Source organism: Typopeltis vanoorti, chromosome 23, assembly GCF_054136105.1.
Source record: "Typopeltis vanoorti isolate ZY-2024b chromosome 23, IOZ_Tvanoo_1.0, whole genome shotgun sequence".
Classification (NCBI taxonomy): Eukaryota; Metazoa; Arthropoda; class Arachnida; order Uropygi; family Thelyphonidae; genus Typopeltis; species Typopeltis vanoorti.
The window spans coordinates 9,536,382-9,552,322 of record NC_143571.1 but is presented as its reverse complement, the minus strand read 5'-3'; the positions used below and the strand labels follow the sequence as shown (position 1 = coordinate 9,552,322).

The 15,941-nt window shown below is 36.3% G+C and overlaps 1 protein-coding gene across 6 annotated transcripts in view; it reads right to left on the bottom strand.

Annotated features, from left to right (window-relative positions):
* Positions 1-15,941, bottom strand: part of LOC150093608 (thrombospondin type-1 domain-containing protein 7B-like) — a 950,748-nt gene that overhangs the window by 438,238 nt on the left and 496,569 nt on the right. For all 6 annotated transcript variants that reach the window (XM_090412735.1, XM_090412734.1, XM_090412733.1 and 3 more), the window contains exon 14: positions 10,280-10,498. In XM_090412735.1, coding sequence (XP_090268861.1) covers positions 10,280-10,498 — 219 coding nt within the window. The remainder of the gene's footprint in view (positions 1-10,279; positions 10,499-15,941) is intronic.

Genomic DNA, 15,941 nt, shown 5'->3' with positions numbered 1-15,941 from the left:
ATGTGCGCACGCACGCAAGCACGCACGCACGCACACAATAACTTGAAATTTATTGATGAGTCGCTAAACTGGAAGCCGGAACAAATATATTGTGTTTCATTAAGTTTGTATGGTATTTTGGGTGCATGTTTTTTGTTCATAGTACGTCCTTAGAGTTCTTTTCAAGCTATTGTAGTTTGTAAGGTTTCTGTATTCAAAAGGTAATTTGTTTATCATGTCTGGGATGTAGAAGTTTCGTGTGGCCTTTCCGTAGTGATTATTGTATTTATATGTGATATAATTAGTTGTCTGAGGTCTTGTTATGAGATATGCATTTCTGACTGTCCTGTAATTGGCATCGAAATAATGTTTGAGCAAAGCTGCATAGTGACATAAATGTTTTGCTGTCAGTATTTTGTGCTCTGACATTGCAGTATATAAAGTCGTTATTGTCTCTTTGTTCCCAAAAGATCAGTTTTATCATTTTGTACTGTAACAACATTAATCTATTTAGTGTGTAAGGTGCACCGAAAGCATACGTTGTTATGGCGTATCTTAGTATATTTTGGCATAGTGCTTTGTATATTGGTGTTTATAGGCGTGTGGGAACTTATGTCTTTTAACCTGTAGAGTTTGCCAGTTATTGTTCAGATTTTGTTGTGTAGATGGTTTATGTGGCCATTCCAGTTCATATCTGCATCCAAGTAAATCCCAAGGTATCATATTGTTTCAATCTGAGTGATTGTAGTGGTTTCGCTGTTCTGTGTGTTTTTTATGTTGGAGAGTGGATGTTGGATGGTTATATATTTGTTATCAACTGGTCGAGTAAGTGGATTTCTGAATATCATTAATTTTGTCTTATCTGAGTTTAGGTTGTTACGTCATTGCTTTCTCCTATATTTTACTTTTATTATCCCTTTTATCACTATTCTTCTACTTTACAATCGGACCTAATGTTTATCTATTTTGGGGCTTGTCTCCTTTTCGGATATTGACAAATTTATATTTTAGAGCTGCACCAGCCAATATCCTATAATAGAAAGGCCTCTTATTCAGAGAGACATTCCCAGAATTTCATGTATATGCTCATTAACAAAACTCTTTACTACGGCTTTGTAAATTTCAGCTAACAGTCGTGACCTCTAATCTAACTCCATAAACTTTCAATTCCCTCCTGCTCAGGTTCGGATTTTATGAGTGTTATATGAGTGAATGTTATATGAGTTTGCCTGAATATGAGTGATCTCATATTCAGGCAAAACTCAGGCATAAAACAAAACATGTTTATTTGGATCTTAAGACACATACAACTGTAATATATCACACATTCAATGGACTCAAGGACATGCAAAAATCAATTCATACTAAGTTAATTCTAAAGTCATACTAAACAATACTAGACAAAGGAAATAAGCACAGTACTATATAAGCAATAATTCTCTTTCATAAGTTTCTCATTAATATACTCAGATTTAACGTTAAAGAATTTCCAATCAGATCCTATCTGCAACACTTGTCACATATATTGAATTCTATCACACTCAAATATAATTGTTTCCAGACAATTTGTCTAATGGACACCAGCTATTACAAATTAGAATAATCATTTAGAGTTCTCTAGTAAACTGTCCAAATTCAACTAATACACAACTACTTTCTTTCCTCTAATGCAACTGAATGACATATAACAAAATTTCTGTACATTACCAACTCTATGCCAGAAATCAAGTCTGCCATATCTGTCTACCTTTTGTTAAGCACGACTTGGCACTTCCATCGCATCCACGTGTAGGGTCTGGTTGCCGTCTGATTGGGCTATACTTCACACCTGGCATTGTTTCTGCGTTGTCCTTGATTAGCTGCCAGACATACTCGCATCTGCTACCGCTTCTAAGGAAGCATTTGCGTTCCTTTCCAATGGGATTTTTAGCGGAGGCTCATAACTGCTGATGCCGACATCTCACGCTCAGCTCCGTCAGAAATCTATTGAACATCTTTAAGAATAGACTCGCTGCCTGACATCGCTGCCCCGTCTCTAACCGAAAAGACCAAAATCCCAGGAGTAAAAAGCCTTGAAAAATGACATGCATCGCCTTTTATTCCTACTTCTTGCGCCCTCATTTTCCTTCTGCTTTTTTCACACTGCACTTCTCGATCTTGCCCTCTGATTGATCCCGTATTCTCCTTCTGTTCTAGGAGTGCTCTTTTCCTGGAAAGCGAACTAAAGTTATCTTCCGCGTATTCCACTGCTTCAGGCCCTATGCTCAACATGCATGGCTCGCATGCAACCTTTGAACTATTGTTTACAACTTACTCAGTGATTTACTGTATACAAAATTGTCTTAATGAAATTAATATTTACACATAAATTCTCTACTTAACAATTTTGAATAGACAACATTGAATCAAAAAAATTTACATGAAGGGAACATATATTCTTACACGCACTTAATAATTTCTTTTATTTTCTGCTGGAGTGCAAGTTTCTCCTTCAGCTTTTATATTAGACTTGTTAAATCCTGAATGAATAGTTTCCTTTTCCAAGTTCTCTATTCAGGATCTAACAAGGTGTATGGAGTTTTTCGTGAGCCAGTCTATGATCAGATTATGTCATGTTGCATATTTGTTTGGGCTATGTTGTTTTATTATGGATGGATATTATCACTTGTATCGTCTGCGTATTGGAAGATTTCACCTTTGAGAGGAAGCTGATTAATATCGTGCATGAAAATGTTGAATAGAGTTGGGGAGAGTACAGCTCCCTGTGGCACTCCACAGGTTACTGGTAGCTCTCTACTTCGGTTTGACCCGATATGTGTGATATGCTTTCTATTTTGGAGGTAGTTTGTAAACCACCTGTGCAGAGGCCTGTCTATTCCAACATGCCTCAGCTTTTCTAACAAGGTTTGATGTGCGAGTGTATCGAATGCTTTAGTTAGATCAATAAAGACTACCATAGCAATTTTGTTTTTGTCTAAGGCGGTATTAATTATGTTTGTAAAGTCTTCCAAGAGAGATTTTGTTCACTTTTTTTTCTGAAAACAATCTTGTGTTTTGGGCATAATATGAAAGGTCTCTGTACATGCTGTGAGTTTCTTCAGTACTATCTGCTCCATAATTTGATTGATAATTGGTAATGTTGCTGTGGGTCTGTAATTGCTGATCAAATTTCCTATTCCATGTTTGTATATGGGTTTGATTATAGTGGTCTTTAGCATACATAGTATCTGTCCTGTTTTAAATATTTTGTTTATTAATTTTAGTAGGATAGGACCTAAGCTAGTTGCATGTTGCTTGATATCCTTAGGTCTTATACCATCAATTCCTGGGCCTTAGTTTGGTTTGATGTATTGCAGAGAGAAGTTCTGCTTCTTTTATGGTTTGAGAACCATAATGTCTGTTTTGATTGTGGTCCAAGTGGAGGATCACGTTTTGTGACTGGGGGAATATTTCTGTGCAGTTCTTGGATGGAGTCTGCAAAGTATTGGTTAAAGTCATTTGCTATTTGTTGGATAGGTTTTGCATCTTTCATGAAACTGTGTTTTGTGGTTTCGGAGGCGGTAGTGTTGAGAGCACAATCTAGCATCTCGTTGATCAGGTGCCAGGTTTGTTTCATGTTGTTTTGTGCAGAGGTTAATTTGTCTCTGTAGTAGTTTCTTTTTGCATTTCTTATTTGTGTTGTAAGGCGATTCCTTGTTATCCTATATTCAGTTTTTAAAGCTGTGTTATTTGGATATCGCTTTAATTCTTTCCATAGAGCGCCCTTTCTGTATATTTCTAGGATTAAGTTTTGTGTTATCCAAGGATTTTGGGTTGTTTTTGAGCGAATTCTGACTTTCTTTGCAGCTTTCTTATATATTTCCTCCAGTGTGAGTCTAATGTTGTTGTATAAGATATCTGCTGAATCTGATGCCATGTATTCCCAGTTGGTTTTTCTTATTTCGTGGTTGACTACTTCTTCGTCTATTACTGTTTTGTGTTGCTTTTCTTTTGTGGGGTGTTGCATGGATATTGTCTTAGTGTGCAGGTTTAGAGCCATGAAGTAATGATCTGCTACTTTGCATTTTATGACTGATGCAGTGTAACTGTTTGGTGGTGCTCGGACATTTATATGATCTAGGCAGGAAGCAGTGATAGTATTTCCGAATATTTCTTCTCTGGTACATGATGTTATTGTTGGTATTAGATTATACATGGATATGTATAATAATAATAATAATAATAATAATAATAATAATAATAATAATAAAAGGACAGCATGTAAGAAAGTTTTCAAAATGAATTGAAGTTGAGCAGCTTTTAAAAGTAAACTGTAGACTATACAGTTTACCTGTAAAAGTAATATACAAATATTGAAGAAAAAATGAAACAGCACAAATAAAGAATCAAACCTTAGAGTCTCAGTGGCAAACTCTGAAGAAAACATTGATTGATTCAGCTAGGGAGGCATGCAAGAAGTTGTCTGAAAGGATAGAAAAATAAGAACACTATAGGACAGTGGTTCGTAACCACTGCCCTATAGTGTTCTTAAGCCCCCCCTAAGTATCCTAAAATATTTTCACAGCCCCCTAGTTTTTAGTAACATGATGATAATAATAATTAAATTTTTTTTAAAATAGTGGTTTTACTTTCTTATCATAATGACAAAAAAAAAATCAGAAAACAGAAATCAACTTTACTTAAATATTATGTAAAAACTTGACTGTTATTTATATTTAGGAAATCAAATAATGTCCTTTGTTTGCTCATTTTATAAGTGGGTAAATTTTAAGAAATAACAAATCAGTATTACAGCACTGAATGTTTCAAAAATTAATTGCACTCAAGTAGCGCTTAACAACATTCAGTTCTATGCATTTGTACTAGTATTGTTTAAAACTTCAGAGAATCACTTCTATCATGCATCAAGTAGGCAGATGTCACGATATGCAGTGTTTCCAGCAGCCAAAAGTCAACTTGTGGCCCTACCTCAAAAGAAACTACTGCATTAAACTGCATAATTCAGATTACTAATACTAAACAATACAAATTTGAAACAAAGCAAAATAAGGAGCAAAAAATAATTATTTTAAGAAATTTCAAAATATTAAAAACCAGAAACATTCTATAAATTCTCTGCAGCTCCCTAGGGTGCTGCGGCCCACCAGTTAAGAATCACTGCCATATGGGGACACAAAAAGTTAAAGAAGTAGCCCTGGGAAAAAAAAAAAGCATAGCAAAAGTTTAACAAATGAATCAGCAGATTCCATAAAAAAATACAGAGAAATATGTAAGAGAGCTAAGATATGTATAAAAGTAGCTAAACAATATTCTTACTCTAGTAAGAATATAAAAGATAAATACCATTCCTGGTATTTATAAAACTTAGTGATTTTTATATGCAGATCTTTAAGGATTGGAAAGTTATTGCATTAAATCACTTTTTTTTCTTTCTTTTCTTTTTAATACTAACATTTCAAATACTCCAATTATTGGTTTTCTTTATTCTAATAGTATATATTCCAGTCCATGCACCCACAATACTTGCATTAAAATGCCCATCACTTTAATTGTTTCTATATATTGTTTGTTGTTATATTTTCTCTGATGATAAACATGATACGAGGCACATTCAGAATTTACTGCCGAAAACAGATATGGGAGAGGAATCATGCATGAGTGGTAGCATAGAGTGACTTATTAGCTAGCTGTTGATGATTTTACTTTCATTCCATTATCATTTGCCGTCTTTTATGAATAATTTATAATGAGTACTGAGATAAAAAATCCCACTATCTGCAAGGTTCGTAGTGTGATAGGATTTTGTTGGTGGAAATCAATAGTGCTGCAAAAATTCATCGACGACTATGTAATGTTTATGGGCCTAAAGTAATGAGCGAGTAAAGTTAGGCAATGGTGTCATTCGTTTAAAGAAGGATGAAATAATGTTCATGATCAAGAGGGCAGTGACAGACAATTCGGTGGAAAGAGAGAATGTGAAAATTTGTGAGAATCATCATTTTACAATTACAGAATTTTTTCTTCTGAATTCCCAGAAGTTTCACGCTCAATCATTCATGAAATTATTATTATTATATGACACCTCCAGGGAGTCCAATGACTCATCGAGGAAGGGAACCTACTCTAGAACTTTCTGCCTCCAACACTCCATTCACCAACTATAACGAACTGCAAACATCATCTATACTAATGCCATCTACCACCCACCACTAGTATTTTCAGAGACAAACACAAACACCTATGCCCACGGCAGGATTCGAACCCGCAGCCTTCTGGCTGGAGAGCGGATACGCTAACCACTCGGCCAACCAGGTCGGCAAATGTCAGTTTTTGTAACAGAAAGGCTGTGATATAAGAAATTGGTGTCATATGTGTGCCAAATATGATGACTGATGCTCATAAACAGCAACGAGTGGAATCAGCTCAAAAACAAAAATGATTGGAGTGTTATGAAATGAAAGAGAGAAACTTTTTCTTGTATTGTGATTGGTGATGAAATGTGGATTTTGTAGATAAAAATCAAGTCAAAACACAACAATCCAGTATGCTATTCATCACTCCTGAAAGCAAAAAAATTCACAGTTGGCCAAAAAGATGATGACCACTGTCTTCTGCAGGAGAAAAGGGATTTTCCTCATTGATTTTCTTCAGTAAGGAATCACAATTCATTTTCATGTTCGCTCTTTCCACCAAATTGTCTATCACCACACTTGGCCAGCTACTACTCTCTTGTTTGTGAACATTGTTGTGGCTTCTTTTAAACTAACCTTACTGTCACTCATTATGTTAGGCCTGTAAAACTTACACAGTACAATTATGTCCCATTGCAGATGGCACTGATTCCTCCACATACAAATTAGCCAAAAATTTAGCCAAAGTACTCACACAATATACTGGCAACACACCTTCACACACAAAAAATTCAGGCCACTTTAAAGCCAGTACAGAAGACCTCTCACTCAAACACACAGACATAATGGTCAGTTTTTATGTCTCCTCCTTATTCACCAACATCCCACTCAAAGATACCTTAGACCTCATCCAAGCCAAATTTTCTCCCAATATGTCGGCCCTATTTAAGTTTACCATGAACTCAGGCTATTTCATTTGGCAAGGAAAATTCTATAAACAGATAGAGGGGACAACCATGGGTTCTCCACTCTCTCCATCCCTGGCCAACTTCTTTATGGAGACCTTTGAAGAAAAAACCTTAAACTCTGCCCCACATAAACCCACTGTTTGGCTACAGTATGTGGATGATGTGTTCACCATTTGACCGTATGGCCTGGATACACTCCACAATTTCTCAACACACTTAAACAATCAACACCCAAGATTCAGTTTACCTTGGAAAAGGCAAACAACAACAACAGTCTCCCATACATTGATTACATGCAACCTGACAGATCCCTAGCTTTCTCTGTTTACAGAAAACCTACACATACAGGTAGATGCATTCACCTGCAGTCACCTCCCCCCCTAAACAATATGGAATTATAAAAACTCTATATAACAGGGCAAAATTAATCAGTTCAGATAACAATGCCGTAACTCCTAAACTTAACCACATCCTTAACACCTTCTTGGTGTTAATAACCCCTATAACTCCCCCCCCCAAAAATATATTAAAACCAGTTAACCACAACCCCCCTCTCCCCCTTCATAGCAGAGATTCCTCTAAATCTATCACCATTACATATATCCAGGATACATCCAAAAAACTAACAAAAATCCTAAAAAAAAATATGACCTCACAACTAGTTACAAATCACATAGGAAATTGGCATCTTTTTTCTGTTCCACCAAAAAACAGTCACTTCCCTTAGACCTACCTGGAATATACCAGGGCCGGCCATCTCGGGGGTGCGATGGGTGCAATGCACCCTGGCCTCACGATCGAGTGGGCACAGTCGGTACACATTTGCAGAAACGTATTATATTTCGAATGTGTATTTTTTTGTTTTCCTGTGCCAAAATCATTTGCAGGTAAGAGGTTTTACAATACGTTTATTTCGAATCCTTTAATTTTTACCTTTGAAAAATATTTTAGGGCCCCAAAAGGTTTCTTGCACCCGGGCCCCTTTATAGAGAAGGCCGGCCCTGCAGGCAGGACAGCCAATATCAGGATGTCCAAACACAAGGACTACATCCAGTTCCACCAATACAGCCACTCATGACTTGTGGTGAGTGTCCAATGCATTTGACACCCACCACAGAATACGCTGGAAGAAGGCCGCTTTATTACACTGCAGCAAGTTCAAGTACAAAAGATTATTCCTTGAATCAGCCTCGGCTATGAAAAACTTCCCACACCTCAACAAATTTGGGTGCATGAGACTGCTCCAAATTTGGGAAGCATACATTCTAAGACTGTCAAGCTCAATGGTCAATTTAGTCTGCTATGGGGCACCTTTTAGGATTCTAGGACTGACTTCAGTTGCATTTCTTCAACCCCATTTTCTTAGTGTGAGTGCCTGTGTGCACATATCATTGTTGTGTGATCCCTGAAGATGGCAATGTAATTTATCTGAAATATAGGTAGTTGTTAATTAAAGTTTTTATAATTAATGATTTAGTTTATGTCATTTCCTAAAAAAGAAGTCTAACTAAAGTGCTATTATTAGACTTAAGATTCTATTATTATTATTACTTGACACCTTCAGGGAGTCCAAAGAGTCATCAACGGAGGGCATCTACTCTACAACTCTCTCTCTACCACCCACAATCCATCAACTACAATGAACCACAAACTACACCAACGCCATCTACCACCCACCACTTCCACTAGTATTTTCACAGACAATCACAAACGTCCAAGACCACGGCAGGATTTGAACCCGCAGCCTTTTGGCTGGAGAGCGGATACGTTAACCATTCTGCCAACCAGGTCGGCTTATTAGACTTAATACACTCAGACATTGAGTTTTCTTCATAACATGTGTAGGATAATTTTGGCTAATGATTCTTTATAATCCCTTTCCTTATTTTTATGAACTGTTTTTCTTATGTCTATTATTATTCTGCTAGCTCCTCCAGGGAGACTAATTACATGTGTTCTAGTAATTACTAGAACACATTCAGTGAAGATAACATCCAAGGGCAGCCTGTTTTACTTGTGCTACACAACATGAGAAGAACTTGAGCTTTTCATGTTTCCTAAACACAAATACTTCCACTATCTGCGACAAGCTTGAAAATTTTGCTTGTATCTATATTATAAAATTCTTTATCAACTTGTATGTTTCTATTGTATTTCCTCTTATATGTCTATTTCTGAAACTTTGAAGAACACCTTTCTTAATATGTCCTCATATTCGCAATTATATATGCTAAAATATTCTTGGTTGCTTTCCAGCATGTCTTTTTGACACTCTCTCTCTCTCTTTCCTCCACAAACTTGGGCAACCTTATCCAAGCACAACAGTCCAGATGTTACTTATAAAAGTCCTATAAAGTACAAGAATAACTTCTTTATTTCAAATTTCTTTACTTTTTCTTTAAATAATGACTTAACCACCTCAGCAATATGGCCCTCAAAAGGTGATTCTCAGTTCACCATCAATTCCCTCCTAAGTCTCTGGCCTCATTACTTTCAGAATTTATCATTAATACAATATTCTATCTCCAATGTTCTTACTCCAAAATGCATAACTTATACTTAGCAACACTGAAATGAACCTTCGTTGTCATTTTCCAAAGAACCAGCCTGTTAAAATCAGTCCACAGAGATTCTGTATCAGCTATATCCCTTATAGATGGGTGGATAGAGGGATAACATTTCCCAACTTTGCATCAAAGGAAGAAAGTAAGAAGATAATTTCTTGCAAAGTATAATATAGTGAATAAAGATGATGCTAAAAGAGAAACTTTGAATTATAGATGATCTTGTATTTCTAAAGTGTAGTTAATGGCCTGAAGTGTTTCATGTAATTTAAATACATCTTATAAAAAGATTACAGAAAGCCACTAAAAATATGACGTTCGTATACTTTGCTTGTAAAATCTCAATTAGAATGCTGCTTAGGATTAGATGAGATATAAGACTGCATGTTACAAGAAGGTGCATGAAAATCAGCAGGGCACATGACCACACCCCTGCCAATGTTTAACTTAAGTCACATCTCTGACACAGTTCTGAGAAAGAGAGTGGAAAGAGAGTAAAATAGTATTTATTTAAATAAATACTATTTTTAATAAATAAGGCTCCAAGACAGAAGCAGCAAATCATAAGCACTGAATGTACTCAACATTAAAAAAAAATGAAGCTAAGAAATGAGAAAAAAAAAGCACAATTACTTACCAATTAGATACCTCATTCGAAGTTGCATAGTAGAACAATTATTACAAGAACTCCATTCTGACCACTCAGAATAATGGCATAAGGAACTGCATGAAATATAACATGGTTGAACACCAACAGGAATCTGATGTAAATTTTTTATATCTTGCAAATGAAAAGAATCACTCAGGCAGTTAAATGGCTCAACTTGTTTTCCATCTCCACGCAAGCAAGTTACTTCTAGGAATGAAACAGACTAATTTAGAATATAACATTTTTCATTTATAACTTACTTAATTCTGAATTACCTTTAAGTTATTTTCTAACTAACCTCAATACATTCAAATAACACATAATGAGAAATTAACCTTAGCTGGAAATATGTCAATCATGCTTCATTAACTGAAGATGACAGGCAGAAATGGAACTAGCATACATAATTATCCCGGAGGATAGAAGAAAACAAGAATGGGATAGAACCATTAATTATAACAGAAGAATTATACATGCTCATAATGGTGGCAAAAAAATGGTAATACATGTGATGGCACACTGAAATTATTTGGCATGAGCTTGAAATGCAGGACTGGGAATGTAGAGAAAAATGACCATAAATGTTTAGGTAGAATGGTTAGGCAACAGATAGGGATTCTACTGAGGGGAGAATTTACAAGAACAAGGATTGAAATGAGAAGATAGTATGTCTTCCTCCCAATTTACATGGAACTATAAGTTATATGAGAGAAAACTCTGTAGTCAGCTTGCATCAGTATCACTGGATGATGAGCAGCAAGGAAAAGAGATTAAGAACATGGAACATTAAACTACAGACAATGACAAAAGTCAAGTAAATAAATAAAGCTGGAATGAAATAAATGAAGGTGAACACATTATGCCAGCATCATCAGAAAAGAAAATATTAAGGCAAGAGGAGATGCATCAGGATCGCACAGTGACAATCATATAATTTTTCTATCCTCAATGCGAACATGACAATGCAATCTTGACATCTATGCTATGTAATGCTCATAAGAAAGGACATACAAGGATTAGAAATGAATGAATGAATGAGTTAGAAAAACCCAGGTTTTTCTAACTTATTCTACCAAACTGCCTACCCCCCCCCACACACACACACTGCAGTTTTCGACATCGCAGACAGAGGAAAAGCCACAACACCCAGAAAAAGGTATGTGCAATTTTCTATTCCTTAGGCTACATATACTTTTTAGTACATCTACACTCATAATGCCCTAAGAATCCATGAGTAAATAGCCAATGACATTTAAACAGGGGTACTCCTAAACTGAAGCAGGCAAAATAGCTGTAATTATAATATAATAAATTATTTTAAATAAATAGATTTGTAACACTAATAAAGTCAAATACCAGTACAAATACACATATTTACTTGTGACTAATATGGATCAGGCAATCGATGAGACTAAGTGTGCATTTCTTATGTGCACATAAACTTGAATATACAACATTTATGCATTTCTGTCATTTATTTTTTTATAGATCAACTTTCAACAGCTGATATGCCATATTTAAATTTTTATATTTTATGAGGTCTTCCCCCACCTCAGGATAAGTACCAGGCTGCAGACTTCACTTTGGGAAACTCTGCTCCAGATACGTTAAGGCTTAGGGGCTGGATTATATTGTGGATTTTTGCAATGTGCAATGCCAAAGTTGACTATGCTCTTGATATGGTTGTTTAATGAGTCTTACAACAGACAGCATCACAATAGAGAGCAAAATAATGCTGCTGCCTCACAAGTAGTGCTAAGACAGTTGGTCAATTGTAGAACAGTCTTTTTATCTGCAGTCGGTATAAAGTACTGGAAAGAATATTTATAGACAATACAGGAATTGAGCTGACAGGCATATTATTCTTTATGATGGTAAGCAGGGGTTTGTAATGGATAGGTCTTGCTATGACAATCTATTTTTATTTCATAAAAAATAATAAAGGTGTTGGATAAGGAGACTCATATGTGATGATATTTTTGGACTTTCCAAAGGTATTTGACAGCCTGCTACACAGCAAGTTGTTGCACTAGTGAGGGAGAGAGAGATAATAATAATAAGATTAGCCAGATGGAGACAAGATCAAATGACTGAAAAATACCAAAAAGCACAGTATTGCACGTGGGGAGGGAAGCAGTATCCCAGGCATGCCTCTGTTCTTGGATTCCTGCTTAGTGTTAATGATAGACAAGATATTTTGTATTTATTGATAATGCAAAGTTGGGAAGAGTTATAATGATGCTAATGTCAAGTTTCTTCCTAAAGATCTAATGAGACTTACTTTGTAAAAATTAGGATTATCATTTTTTTTTTATTTGAATCATACCCATGAAAGTACAGAAACAGCATGTTTAGTAGCATAGGTAAGATAAGTTAAATAATCTAGCTTCTTTGCTACAGAGACCCAACATGGTATACTTTTACAATTCAATAAACAGGACAGGATTGTGGTTCCACAATGGACAAATGAAAAACTGACTAGCACCTAAAATATTCATAAGAACATTCCAAAAATCCTATCATAAAATTTACCTATGAACAGAAAAACGACCACAAAAACACCAATCTTATATTAACAACAATTAACCTGAAAAATCTGGGCTTGCTCAGCATGGAATGGACATGACCCATGATATCCTATGGTGTTATTTAAAGCGAGTACTGAAGCACTTTTACACTGCCTAATATTAAATCAGAATGACCAGCCAATTCTTGGCTGCCTATTCACAGCAAAGATTTGGGAGGGTCTCATCCTCATAAATGGCAAGCAACAGTGTGTTCTATCCATTCAAATTATGAATTTTTTTTAATAAAGTGCTTGTCATTTCTTTATTTAAATAAATTTAATTTTAATTCAAATCACTTAATTTAAATTGGGCTGTCATTATAATCTCATTTTATTGTAACCATCCACTAGGTTGCATCTGGCATGTGACTCAGCTCTGCAAATAGGATTAGCATTCCTTGTTCTAGCTTCACCTTGTTACTGATTATGCTGATGCACTGATGACCAAGTTAATTTCTGGTTGAAATACGTACAGTAAAATAATTTTTACTCTCTGTGATTTATTTTTACTATTTTATATTCTTGTGAACACATGTGTTTAATAAATCATTTTTATTATGCCACAAGTGCCATTAAAAATATTTATGGATATTTCAAATATAAAAATATAATATGAAACAGAACTCTGGTCATTGACAGCCCTCTTTCAGTGGTTTTATAAAATCTTTATATGGAAGCACTTGAAAAAGTCCTAGAAAAATACCATCATAAATTATGAAAAGGTACATTGACAATCAATATATTCTTAGTTTGGAACCATGGACTACCTTCACTTCGGCTTTTTCTTGAGTACCTCGGTCATCAACATCCATCCTAGCATAAAATATTCACCCATGAATTAGAATCTAATGTAAATAAAAGATACCAAGAAATTATATACTTGGTTTAATCCTTTATTATCGTTATTATTATTCAGGCCTCCATGGAGTGAAAAGACTCATCGCAGGAGGTCCTTTCTAAGAAACACAAATCTATCAAGACTCATTCAGGGAGGTCCCTCCTAGAAAACACAAAGTCTATCATACCACTCCTTAAACTCATTGACCATTCTCGCTCTCACCACTCTATCAGGCAATGAATTCCATGGTTCAACCACCCTCCATGCAAAAAAAAACAATCCTCACCCTCTTTCTCACAGTTTCCTTTCGTAACTTTCAGGGATGGCCCCCTTGTCATGACTCCTTCCCGCTGTTCAACCAAGCGAAAGAACTCCCCAGTATCAACCCTGTAACCACCTCTCAACAGTTTAAAAGTCTCAATCATATCACCTCTCCTTCTTCTATCCACCAAACTCTGCAGTCCACACTCCCTCAGCCGATCCTCATAACTAACATTGTACAGTCCTGACACCATCTTTGTTATCTGCCTTTATACCCTTTCCCACAGTTAATTTATCCCCTTCAAATACTGGGGACAGATCTGAGAACAATAGTCAAAGTGTGGTCTGATCAGTCTTATACAACGAAATGATAACCATTTTATCTCTGCAGGTCAGTGTCCTTCTCATTATTGCAACAATCCTCTGTGCTAACTTCACTACCTTTGCCCCTAAATTTCAGGTTTCTATCAATCATCAACCCCAGATCTCTTGTCTCCCCTACTTCCTCCAGTTTAACTCCTCCCATAGAGTATGCAGCATCCCATCGATGTGTCCCAAACCTCAAGACCTTACATTTTGCTGCATTAAACTGACAACCCTATTCGTTTACCCAATTATCTAGCTTATTCAAATATTCTAGCAGGGCTGCTGCATCTGCACTATTACTAATAACCCTTCCCAGCTTCGCATCATCCACAAACAATTGAATATCCCTTTGCAATTCACGGACAATGTCATTGATATAAAGGTTAAACAATATAGGTCCCAGTACTGAGCCCTGTGGAACCTCACTTGTAACCTTCTGCCAATTTGATATTGCTCAACCACACACAACTCTCTGATACCTATCGGACAGCCAATCCTGAATCCAGCCGACCAATCTGACATCCAGTCCCATGTGTTGCAACTTGAATATCAGCTTATCATGTGGCACCCTGTCAAATGCCTTTGCTAAGTCTAGGAAAATGGCAGTATATGCCTTTCGCTCATCTAATGCTCTTGTAACTTTGTCATAAAAGGCTAGCATATTGCTAAAACAAGAGAGCCCCTTCACAAATTCATGTTGACACTCACAGATAACATTACTCTCAGCTGCCCAATGCTGTATATGGTCCCTCACTACTTTCTCCAAGATCTTACTAACTACTGATGACACACAAACTGGGCTATAATTAGACACTTGAAGTCAGCTACTGCCTTTATGCAATGGCACTATCTTACCTTCCTTCCATTCCATCGGTACCTTTCCTGCAGCCAGACTTTCATTGAAAAGCTAAGGTCAAAGGTCAAAAGCCACTGTCAATTCCTTAGCACATTCTCTCAAAACTCGTGGTGAAATACCATCCAGTCCCACAGCTTTACTAACATCCAGAATACTCAGTATGTGGAACACACTCTCCTCCTGCACCTCTAAACCTCGAACCTGCCCAATCCCTCTAGTATTCAAATTGACTCCTTGAGGATGATATACTCCAATAAAGGGTTCATTGAACAATTCCACTACGTCCTCTGCATCATTCACTCTATTCCCATTTTTATCCCACAATGTCATTCTTCAACATAGTCATTTGTCCTCCTACTGGCCACATAGCTGAAAAAGTCCCTAGGATTTTCCTTGGATCTATGGGCCAATCTTTTCTCATATTCCAGTTTCGCCTTCCTTACCATAATAGTCACTCTCCTGCCCTGTGTCTTATATTCTTCATGTCCACTTTACTCCAAATTGTGTCCTCTTCTTCACTCGTGGAATACAGCTTACCATTGCTACTATCAAATATTCCTTCACAATTTCCCAAGCATTAATGATATCCTGGCCTTCCAAATCCTCAATCCACGAAACTTCCCCAAGTTGACGTCTAAGACTATTATAATCACCTGCTTTATAATTCCACATACGTTCCCGTCTCTTTGATACAGCTGCATGTCTATTCGTTTTCCAAGTCAAAACCTTATGGTCACTCTCTCCAACTGGTGGGAGAGATGTC